This window comes from Myotis davidii, unplaced genomic scaffold (assembly GCF_000327345.1).
Source record: "Myotis davidii unplaced genomic scaffold, ASM32734v1 scaffold309, whole genome shotgun sequence".
Taxonomy (NCBI): Eukaryota; Metazoa; Chordata; class Mammalia; order Chiroptera; family Vespertilionidae; genus Myotis; species Myotis davidii.
In genome coordinates this window covers 3,172,056-3,182,985 of record NW_006383013.1, presented here as the reverse complement: position 1 = coordinate 3,182,985, position 10,930 = coordinate 3,172,056, and the positions used below count along the sequence as shown (strand labels likewise).

General features: G+C 51.6%; 2 protein-coding genes across 3 annotated transcripts in view; one reads left to right on the top strand and one right to left on the bottom strand.

The window, feature by feature from the left end:
- The window catches only part of GSTZ1 (glutathione S-transferase zeta 1), a 9,928-nt gene extending 3,952 nt beyond the window's left edge, over positions 1–5,976 (bottom strand). The window contains exons 1-4 of one of the 2 annotated variants that reach the window (XM_006778824.2): positions 5,760–5,976; positions 2,638–2,689; positions 866–933; positions 299–379 (exon numbers count right to left, since the gene is read on the bottom strand). In XM_006778824.2, the coding sequence (XP_006778887.1) occupies positions 299–379; positions 866–933; positions 2,638–2,689; positions 5,760–5,774 (216 nt within the window). In that variant the 5' untranslated portion in view covers positions 5,775–5,976. Of the gene's footprint in view, positions 1–298; positions 380–865; positions 934–2,637; positions 2,690–2,966; positions 3,154–5,759 lie in introns of those variants that run through there. The other variant, XM_006778823.2, reaches the window with a different exon arrangement.
- Positions 5,911–10,930, top strand: part of POMT2 (protein-O-mannosyltransferase 2) — a 38,379-nt gene continuing 33,359 nt past the window's right edge. Inside the window, exons 1-2 of the mRNA XM_015558004.1 lie at positions 5,911–5,922; positions 6,054–6,337. Coding sequence (XP_015413490.1) covers positions 5,911–5,922; positions 6,054–6,337 — 296 coding nt within the window. The remainder of the gene's footprint in view (positions 5,923–6,053; positions 6,338–10,930) is intronic.

The window sequence follows — 10,930 nt, the reverse complement described above, 5'->3', positions numbered from 1 at the left end:
CTCCCCCTCTCCCCTCTCCCTCCTTCTCGCCCTACTCAGCTTGAAGCCTTCAAGAGGCTCCCTGTGGGAGATGAGCTCTTTTTGGACCCTCATCCTGCAGAATTGTTCTCCCTATGCTCGAGTCTCCCTTCTCGTCCCAAAGCAACCAGCCAACCTTCCTCCCTTTAACAAAGATTTATGGCTGTGGCGTTCCTACTAAGAGCGGGGTGCTGTGGCCACACACAGGCAAGGATGAGCTGTGAGGCCCTCTCTTTCGGGTTACCACTCCCTGGAGGGGCCTCCCAAGCCCTGCACTCACCGACTGGCCAATGGTGATGCCATCGATCTTCAGGGCTGGCACCTGCTTCATGGGGTTAAGTGCCTGGAATTCTTTGGAGAACTGTGGAGAGAGGGTCCTGGTGGGCTGGGTTGCCTGGCCTGAGTTGGCTAAAGCAAAAAGGCCCCAGGCCTGCTGCCCACCCTGACACCTCCCTCCCCTGGGGAAGGCCCTGGCTCGAAGGCCGGAGGTGATGCCTAGCTGATCTGTGCAGTATCCCAGCCTCCAGTGGCTGCCGAGCTCCAGGCGTCATCCCAATGGCCTGTACATGAGCCCCTCACACACTGGCCATCTAGGTACTTGCAGAGGGCCCAGCATGGGGCAAGGGCACACTTGCTACCCACCCTCCAGGGGTCAGGCACTGAGAGGCCGGGCTGTGGTATGGAGCCTGAAGCCTGGGTCCTTCCCATGGCTCCTCTTGTTGCACAGCTTGCCGCCATTCCCATGAGGGAGAGCCAGCAGCCTCCTCTGCCAGGGGGCCTCTGCACCCCCTGCTGGGTTCTCCAAGGCCTCCAACTCCCACACTGTGGCCAGGGGCAGCCTCCTTACCTGCTGGCCCCCATCCTTTATGAGGTTGACGGGCACTGTTTCATAGTCGATGCTCTTCAAGGCCAGAGCTAGGAGAGACAGCCGACAGTAGAGTCAGGGGACAGCCTCTGGCTCCCAGGGCGACAGGAGGCTGCAGGGGGAGGCTCCTTTCTCCATATTGCTAGGCAGTCCGGCTTCCTTGGGCACTACCCAATGCCCCAACCCAGGTCCATGACACTCTGCCTCTCTTGCCCTGGCACAGTGGGCGCTGGAGGACAGCAGGGAGGTGTTCTCCTCCCCTCTTCCCCCTCCAGGGCCTTTGACAGCGCGAGTAGGGCTTTGTGTTGGAGACACACAGTTATTCCCTAGTGAAGGCCTCTCAGGGCCAAGGGAAGGGGCTCACGTGACCACAGAGCACACACACAGGCAGAGGACACTGTTTAGAGAAGAAGAATTTTGCAATCCATTTTCTCTGCTCTGTTGACTGCGGATTGCAAGCAGAGCATCTGCTGTGAGCCCGTGACCAGACTTCCTCTCCATCCCCTCTGATGATTCCCCCTGGCGAGGCCAGGGTAGGAACCCTGTCAGTGCTAGTGTGTAGGTGTGTCCATGCTCACTTGTGCATTAAATATGGTCATGGCCGGTCTCAGGCAAGGGCAGAGGAGCGAGGAGCCTGGTCAGCTCCATTCTGGAGAGTGACCGTGGTTGAGATCGAATGGGACAGACCATGCCTGCAGGCCCTTCAGCCAGGGCAGAAACTCTGGGCCCAGGGAAGGCATCTTCTTGGAGAAATGTGCCCTCTGGCCCTCCAGTGCCCTTCCCTACTGATTCCAGCAAATTCCAAATGCCTGTGGGATGGGGGCGGGGTCATGGAGGGTGGCTTCCCAGTCAGATTTCATCACATTCATTTGCTAGCTTGTGAAGCTCTGGGCAAGTAACTTCGTGAGCCTCAGGTTCCTCATCTGTACCATGGGGACAATAATAGTACCTCCCTCCTAGGGTTGCCAGGTTTAAATGGAATTATGCACACAAAAGCACTCAGCACATTCTCCCTCAGCAGGAGCTGCTAGGACTCTGACCTTTGCCAAGGGTTGTGTTAAACTGCGGGAGGGAAGGATTAAACTGGGGTGGCCAGTGGCCAGTTCTGTTTAATTGGTCAGATCAAATACGATAAGACCTGAGGACGGCCAGCTGTTTCCTGCCAGTTACCAAGGTCCTCTAGATGTGTGAGCCTGCTTTAAGCATGGTTGCTAAGGAGCTCTGGAGGGCAGGGTGGGAGAGGCACGGCCCAAGAGAAAAAACAACCTTCCAGGCCTTGTACCCTGCCCCCAACCCCCCCCTCTGGTTGGACTTCCTAGGTGGAGGTGCCATTCAGTGCTGAGGGCTCCAGGAGACTGGGGTGCTGGTTGCTGGAGGGGAGGAGGAGAAGACCTGTCTGGTAGAGCACCCCTCTGTCCCAGGCCATCTTTTTTTTTTTTTGGTCTGTTAATTCTCACCCAAGGATATATTTCCATTGATTTTTAGAGAGAGTGGAAGGGAGGGGGAGAGACAGAGAAAAATAGATATGAGAGAGACACATCCATTGGTTGCCTCCTGCATGCATCCCAACCAGGGCCTGGGAACCTGCAACCAACGTGCCCTTGACTGGAATCGAACCCAGGACCCTTCAGTCCATGAGCCGATGCTGTATCCACTGAGCCAAACCGGCCAGGGCCCAGGTCATCATTTTCACCTGGGGCTTCCTCCACCCCATCCCACCCCAACGAGGCTTGTGGTGGAGGCGCAGCTCTTACCGATTCGAACTCTCCAGGAGCACGAGCTTCGGAAGTAGGAATAGAGGATGGGCTGAGGAACGAGAGGACAGGGGTACATTAACCCATGTGGTGGGGTCCCAGCCCAGGAGCCCACTGGAGAGGAGGCCCCAGCCCCGGCCAGGGGTCCACGCCAGCACTGTGCCTCCCCATCCCGCCAGGCCTCCTCCCTCAGGCCAGCGGCAGAGCATCTGGGTCAGAGGCCTCAGGAGTCCTGTGTAGTCCCTTGGCTCCAAACTGTGCTGTCGTGCACTCCTGAGGTCTGACAAGAACCCCCAAAAGGACAGCCAGCTTGCACGGGCTCTCCTTACCTTGCCAGACTCAGTCATGGTGCCGTGGTGACCCTTGGCCTCCTGAGGAATGTCCCCTGTCACAGAGCAGCAGGGCAGGGGGAGGGATCCGGAAGGGGCAGATCCCATGAGCCAATGGGGACACTGCGCTCGCAGGCAGCAGGGGGACTTTGACTCAGGTCTGAAGGGGCACCTTTTCCCAAACTTTGGGAGGTGTCTTACGCTCCTGGTGGAGCTAGGCTTGGTGTCCTGGGCAGACAGGGTAGCCTAGTTTTGAGGTAAGTAGTTCAGGGGGTGCAGTAGGCTGGGAGCTGGCATATGTGGGTCTGATCCCCATGCAGGAACCAGCTCTGTATGACCCTGGACAAAAAATAGTAAACCCCTGCCTTCTCTATTCTGTAAAATTAAGAGCTGCCCTAAAATGATGGCTTAGATTCCTTCCAGCATTAGCAGAAAGACCAGGAATTCTAATTATTTTTTATCTTTTATTGCTGACAGTATTACAGATGTCTCCCATCCCCCCCCCTTTTGCTCCCTAGGAATTCTAATTCTTGATACTTTTGTGTCCATTGCTTTCAACCCCCCGACCCACCAGTCCTCCAGGCTATCAGTCGGTCTCATAAAAATAGCTGGGGTCTCTGCCCATTCGTTCCAAAGCTGAGGTCGCAAACTGGCAGCCCAAGGTTCTGTTTGGTCTACACAGTTTTTAAAAATGTTTCGATTACACTTATCCCTCCCCTTATCTGAAGGTGTGGATTCAACCAAGTACAGTTGGAAAATATTCAGAAGAAAACATTACATTGTTATTGACGTGTACTATGTAGTCAAGCCTATGATGGTTGCCTTGGTTGGGTCTGTACTGAATATGTACAGACCTTTTCACTTGTCATTATTCCCTAAACAATACAGTAGGGCAAATACTTACATAGCAGTTACGCTATGTTAGGTATTATACATAATCTAGAAGTGATTTAAAATATACCATGCTATTTTATATAAGGGACTTGGGCATCCTCAGATTTTGGTATCTGTGGGGGACAGGACTTCTAGAACCAATGCCCCGTGGATATCGAGGGATGATTGTAGTTGCCAACATTAAAAAATCAGGATGTTTCATATACAAATCCTGTTGTCTTTTTTTTGTTATAAAATCTGGAGGCAGTGAACTTGGCTTCCTGAGCAGCAATTTATTGGAGCTATTAATGGCCCCCTTAAGTCAGGGCATGCCTTCCCCGTCTGCCATGGCCCCACTTGGCCCACTTCTTTCTTGTTGTCCTCAGGCCTCTGCAGCTGAGAATGTGACCTCTCCTCTAAAGTTTAAGAGACTCAAAGATAATCCCTCTGGTGCTTATTGGGTAACCTGCATTTCAAAGCAGGACCCAGGACAGTAATTAGCACTCACGAATGCCCCGGCAGACACATGTATCCACATGGATGAGGGAGAAAATAGAATTTTTCTACTATTCCTCTGACTACCGACATTTCACCCAAGTTCCCTCTCCCTTTTGCGTCCCCCAGCACACCAAGCTGCGATCTGAACCCGCTCGCTCACATCATCCCTGACCTACCAGTTCTGTCCTCTAGGTGGGCAAGAGTACCTGTGATAACCCAGGCCCTCCCACGTTGGTTACTGAGCCGGGAAGTTCCAGCCTGTACTGAAGGCACCTTTTTTCTTGGCACAGAGGGCAGGTGATGGGCAGCGGGTGTCCTCAGAAGGGCAAGAGTTGGGTGGCTGCAGCTGGGTGTACTTTATTCGGAGGTGCATCATTTTCCTTACTGAGCCAGACTAGAGAGGCCCCTGGGGCCAGGATAGGGACTGCTGGCGAGGGACGGACCCCTAGAGAGTGGCAGACGTCAGCTCAAGAACCCTTTAAGCAATGCCCTCCTGACTCCTAAATGCTACACCTTTGACCTGTACTAAGGGTGCCAGAGTCACTGTAAACGCCTCTGCCCTCAGGTTTTCTCCTTATGGGCCATCAGCTGCCATACTGATGGGCAGTTTCCACTCTTTCTTTTACCAACAATTACACAAACCATCCCGTGTTCCTTTTCACACTTGCAGAGCTGAATTTTAAGCCCAAGTATCCATCCCACCACGACTCTGGGAGGAATTCTGTTTCCAATTTTAGTATAGATTCTGACCACTCTAGCAGATTTTATTTTTTAAATCCTCACCCGAGGATATGGTTGTCATCGATTTTTTAAACCATCATGACTTCAGAAAAAGACCCCTAAAATCCCATTTGGGACTGGGCGAGCTCTACAGTATGGAAGTGATATCCCACCTGATGTGCCTGCCACCCTCCTTCGAGCTACGACAGCAGTTCTCCGGGGGCGCGTGTTAAAACCTGCAGATTCTCGGGCCCATTCCTCCAAAGATTGTCACAGGCAGCTCCTCAGGGGACTGGGAAGCGCCACCGCCGCCCCTCGCCCCTGATGTGCTCTCAAATGCAAGCAACCCTGCAAGCCATATGTTAACTGTTCTCTCGGGCCGACACGCAGGGCTGTGCCGACCCGGCTGGCGAGGAATGATGTTTGGGAGCCCAGGAAGAGGGGTGGAGAATCAGGCGAAGTGCGTGGGACCGACTGCCCGACCCCACGGCAGGGCCCCACGAGGGTACGCCGCCGCGGGCCCCACCCTCCCGGGACCACAGCCCCCATCAAGCAGCGCGCAGGCGCGAAGCGGGAGCAGCGGAGCGCACTGCAAGCTGGGAGTCGTGGCTGGAACTGTGGGCGGGGCCGACTCCCCTTGACCCCGCCCCCAGGTTCTCAGTGTTGGAGTAGCGCCCCTCTCCCCGGATGCGCGGCACAGACCTTCCCCACTTGCATCTCGCACTTCCGGCGACCCCTCGTTCAGAAATCGCGCCTGGGATTCCCCGACTCGTCGACGCCTGAGGCCCGTGGGACACCGACACCTCGGAACCCAGGCTTCCGCCTGGGGAAAGCGCGGGGTTGGACTAATAGAATGATCTTTATGGTCCCTCCTAGCTCGCCACGCCCCAGGCCCGGCGCTGCTGGGAATTGCAGTTCCCGGAGCCCGTTTTCTGCCGGCCCGGCCCGCATGGCCCTCTGGTCCGTCATGCTCTGCGCCACTGGCCGCCTCCTTAGCGGCCGAGTCCACCGCGCTCCCCGCCCAGCCCTGAGGCCGAGGTCCGCGCCCCGTTGTCGGCGCAGGGAACTACATTTCCCAGGGGACCCCGAGCTGCCCCTTTGTGGCTTCTAGGCAGGACGGCCAGCGTGCCCACGGTTGAGGCTGCAGGGCAGAGCCCCAAACGGCCTGCTCTGGGCTCACGGCCCTCCGAGGCGGCGTGCCGGTGGGTTCTGCTGGCCCTGATGACGCTGCTGGCCTTCGCCACCCGCTTCTATCGTCTGGACCAGCCACCTCATGTCTGGTGAGTGACGGGCGGGACTCGGCGGGCACCATGGTAACCTGGAAGGAGAGACGCATCCTCTGATTGGTCGTGGGGCACGGAGGGGGCGGGATCCACAGGGAGAGGGGCGGGGTCGCGCTGGAAGGGAAACTGAGGTTTCCGGTGTTTGCCCCTGGCTAATAGCAAGCCTGAACCTTTGCTCCGGTGGGTGGCAGTGGGATTCTTGGGCTCTGAGGAAGCAGCCTGGATGCCTTCCAGGTTATGCTGTAGGGTCTCACCTGGCTCTCAAATTGTGGCCCTTAAAGGTGCTTTGAACTTTCCAAGGAGAACCGGAAATCCTTAGTACTGAATTTCCTAAGGTCTGAGTTCCTGATCTGCAGAATTTCCAAGCGTCAGTGGAGGGGGGAATTCTTAACTGGGTACTTTGATCCTTGGGAGCAGGGACAACTTGGGTGTCCCGGGTTGGTGACAGGGGTTCTAGGAAGCAGGTCTGGGGCCATCCTGTGAGGAGATAGTTATTTTCTGAAAGATTTTAGTTTGTAGAGTCAGTTGCAGGACTGAAATATGGGTCAGATTTCATTAGGTGTTAGAAATGGAACTCCTAAAAAAGCAAGCACACTAACCAACTGCTAGCTTGTAAGTTAATAAATTAGCTTTTTTCATGAGTTTTGGCAGAAGACATGAGACTCCTGGGTCAGAGACAAAGGACATTTTACCACCACACAGGAAGCAGGATGAATAATGGCATGTTGGAGTCCGTTTCCCTTGTCCCCGGAAGTCCCACTGGGTCATGCTCTGGGCCCAGATGGATGATTGCACACAAGTGGGGTTTTTTGCAGCTTTGAGGAACAACAGCTTGGGGAATGTACTATTTTATAGCAAGCAGTAAGCAAGCTTACTTTTTGTCCTGGTGAGTGACATTACCTCTTTAGTCAAGGTTGCTTGGTGTAAACACAGCTCTGAGAAATGGCCCAGGTAAAGTGCAATCAGGGCCTTGCATTCTTGGCATACCCAGCAAGATGTGTGGACGTACAAGAGACCCACGGAGGATTGTATCTCCCAATAGTCTCACCCCTCGATCCTACACTGTCTTGGTTTCTAGCAAATTCTCACAACTCCATTGGCTACTCTGATTAACTTGGCTGACACAGGCAGGAACCAAATCTGTTCAATTTGTTCATTTAATGAAGGCTGCTTTCATTTCTAAGCAGCAGGATGAGGCCAACTTGTGCTAATCTCAACCATGTTCCCCAGGGCTCTAGATCCAACCACCTGTGAATAATTAAGTGTACAGATCAGGGGGTGAGGAAAGGACCAGTAGGTCTTATTTTAGATAGCTGGGATATAGTCTGACTGTTCAGTGGTTGAGCGTTGACCTAGGAAGCAAGAGGTCACAGTTCAGTTCCCAGTCAGCGCATATGTGTGGGTTGTGGGCTCTGTCCCCAGTAGGGGGCATTCAGGAGGCATCTGATCAATGATGCTTCTTTTATTGATGTTTCTATCTATCCCTCTCCTTCCTCTCTAAAAATCAATAAAAACACATACATATTTTAAAAAGTCTGAGACCAGTATGTTACCCATTATGATCTCTGCACAGGTATTTAGACTGACTTCTAATCTTTGGTGTCATTGACAATAATTACAGTGGGTCCTCCATTAAAAAAAAGCAACTTTCATGCCCAATGGGAAGACATTCTGTGGCCCACTCTTCCTAATATATTACCTGAAGGGGTACAGGCCACTCCAATTCAGGACTTTTTGTAAATTTTATTTGGATCATCATGAAATTTGATTTAGATTGCATTACAGTAGTTTGGTTAAGCCACATGAGCAGTGAGTGTCAGAGTTGTTGCAACCTCAGTTGCTATACAAGGCATAACCTAAGGCCCCTAGAGTGTCAGGAGGAGCATATGAATTTGTATTAGATTGAGAGAAGGTTGTTCCAGTTTGTGTGTTTGCACACATATGGTGTCTGTGCTTGGGAGTTGATGCTATCAGGCACGTCAGAATAGTTAAGATAGGCCACATCTACGTGAGTTTTTCTGATTTCATAGCACACTGACAAACTCAGTAGAAAGTCAGATTGCCAGCCACAGCTGCCACCTGATTTAGATGGACCATATGGATGTTTACCAGGCATTGGTTCTGGACCTAGAGGAGAAAGGATCATTAATTGTTTCCCTTTTCTTTACGTTTCCTGAGGACTAAGATATTACCTTCCCAGCTTCCAAAATTGTTTCTTTTCTTCCTCTGCCATCATATAATTATATTAGGGTGTATCACTTTAGTACCCATAACTTCACCTTTTCTCCAGGTATCCCGTATAATATCCAGACCTTTTTTTTTGCCAAGACCATTAGTAGAAAATTGGCAGAGACCAGATGAGTCACTGTAGGGGGCTTGACAAGCAGTCAAGTGGTCATTATCTTTATACTCTAGGACCATGTCCGCCCAGCTTCCGGTGCCTGAGCTAGAATTAAGTTTGTATCCCATAGCTGTCCCCAGGCTGATCTGGGGTTGCTGTTAGGGAATCATGCCCACGAATGGTTTGGGAAGAATCTCAAGTTTTCAAAATAGGTTTATGCAACCCTCTACCCCTTTTATCCTTACCATTACCCAATTGGTGGCCAAGAGGAGGCGAACTGTTCCTGGTGCTGACTGCATTAGGTGACAGAGCTGTTTTACTAAGGTGTGCAGACCAGGAGAGAGTAGAGTCAGAAATCTTTTTGAGAGGACTGTGCAGTCCTTGACAATATCAGGTGCCTGTGAAAGCTAGGGAGTGTGGAATCTCATCAAATACTTGACTGTTGGCCCATTATTGGGTGGCCATTGCAAAAAAAAAAAAAAAAAAAAAAAAAAAAGAAAGGCACCATTGTCAGACTGTGGATGCTTTGGAAAGCTGGAAACATGACTTGGTTTAGTTTAAAGGTCCACATTGGTGTATCTTGCGTCAGAGGATTGTACTGGAACAGCATCATCAGCACTGTAATCTGAAATGAGGCACCAACGATACTCCAGAGCGGTAACGAAGTCCTACTGTAGTCACTTTCCTTGGAGTAGTCAATGCCCCGTGCAATTGGCTTCTTTTACTGAAAGACTAACAGGCCAACTTTAGGCTGCCACAATGCAGTGATGGCTTCAACTTCAGAAACATAGAGTCCTTTACTTTGCACCCAGTCCACGATAGTAGATGTGTTTCCAGGTCTGGTGCAATGGCAGCAGTCTGTGGCACAAGTTTGATCAGCAGCTTAATTCCAGTCAGTCTGATCAGATGTACCAGCCCTTACCATGGTCATCCATGTGAGTGATCCAGGTTGTCCTGTCAGTAGGCAGCATGATTTTTTCCTGCAGTTCTTGGCTCCAAAGAGGGATGTTTTAATCTCTCAATACATAATCTTCCAAGTGGCACAACAGATGGCTAGGCCAATGGCAAGTGCCCAAGAATAAATACAACTTGTCCGTTCCTTAGGAGTATTGCCCAAAACAAAGATTGTGAAATCTTCCAATTCAGCCCATTATGACCATCACCCCTTATTGCAGGCAGCCTTCCGGAGTTGTCACAGGGGCAGGATGACTGCTGCTGCCAGTGGACTCCATCAGCTTTTAGTTTAGTCAACCTCAGTGAACCAGGCACAAGCATTGAGAAGAACCTCTGCATCAAGGGCTCCACTGAGACAGTGGCTTTGCTTTAGGTGGTCGAGAGAAAGATAGTTTTTCCCAAAGGAAGAGCTACCATCTCTTCATGGAAAATCAAAATGTCTCAAGCCGGGTCAGCTATACTCTTCAATATACCATTTCCATTTGACCAGTGAGGCTTGTTGAGCCCTTTCCTTATTAGGCATAGATTCCAAGTTGGCCCACCCCAAAGTGGCAGGGGGTCCTAAGGCCTTCATGGCAGGCACTCAATTTCGACAAGAGCTTAATTAGTATGGTAGTAGGTTGATAGCTGCCTCTTTAAAAAAGTATGTACTTGGTGCCTGCATCCAGCAGGGGGTGCTATTATCATGGAGAATTGCCCCTGGGCGCTCCAGCTGCCCATTCCGTCTTTAAAGCTGTGCTTTCCCTTTCTCTTCTTGGGATTTATATATATATTTTTTTCCTGGACCAAGGAGGGGATAGTATCAGCTCAGTATGTGGCAGTCCCTGAATGGGATAATCTTCCTTGACACTTACGGGATCAATACCAGTTATACATTCAGCAGTGTATGCCACAATAATGGTGAAGAGCACTACCCACAAGGTCACATTATCTTCACTTTCCCACTGGGAACTTGGTTCAAACCTTCCAATTGAATTGGGCATCAGTAGCAATAGCGACAGCCACACAGAGATCACACCATTCCCCAGTAGTGAGTATGGGGAATGCTGGATGCAACGGGTGGAGGAAGTTTTTTCCTTCTTTAGTCCCTTGATAGGCTTAGCACCACTTCCTCCCCAATGCACTGCCATGTGCCTGGTGAGCCCCGGGGCTTAGGGACCCTTTTCTTTTAGTCCCTGCACACACTGCTGTGGCTCTCCATGCATTCCTCAGCACCTTTGGTAACTCCTGCACCCAGCAAATCCTCCTCTCATGGGATTGAGTAGGGAGGGAGGAGATGTGGGCCCCTGATTCCA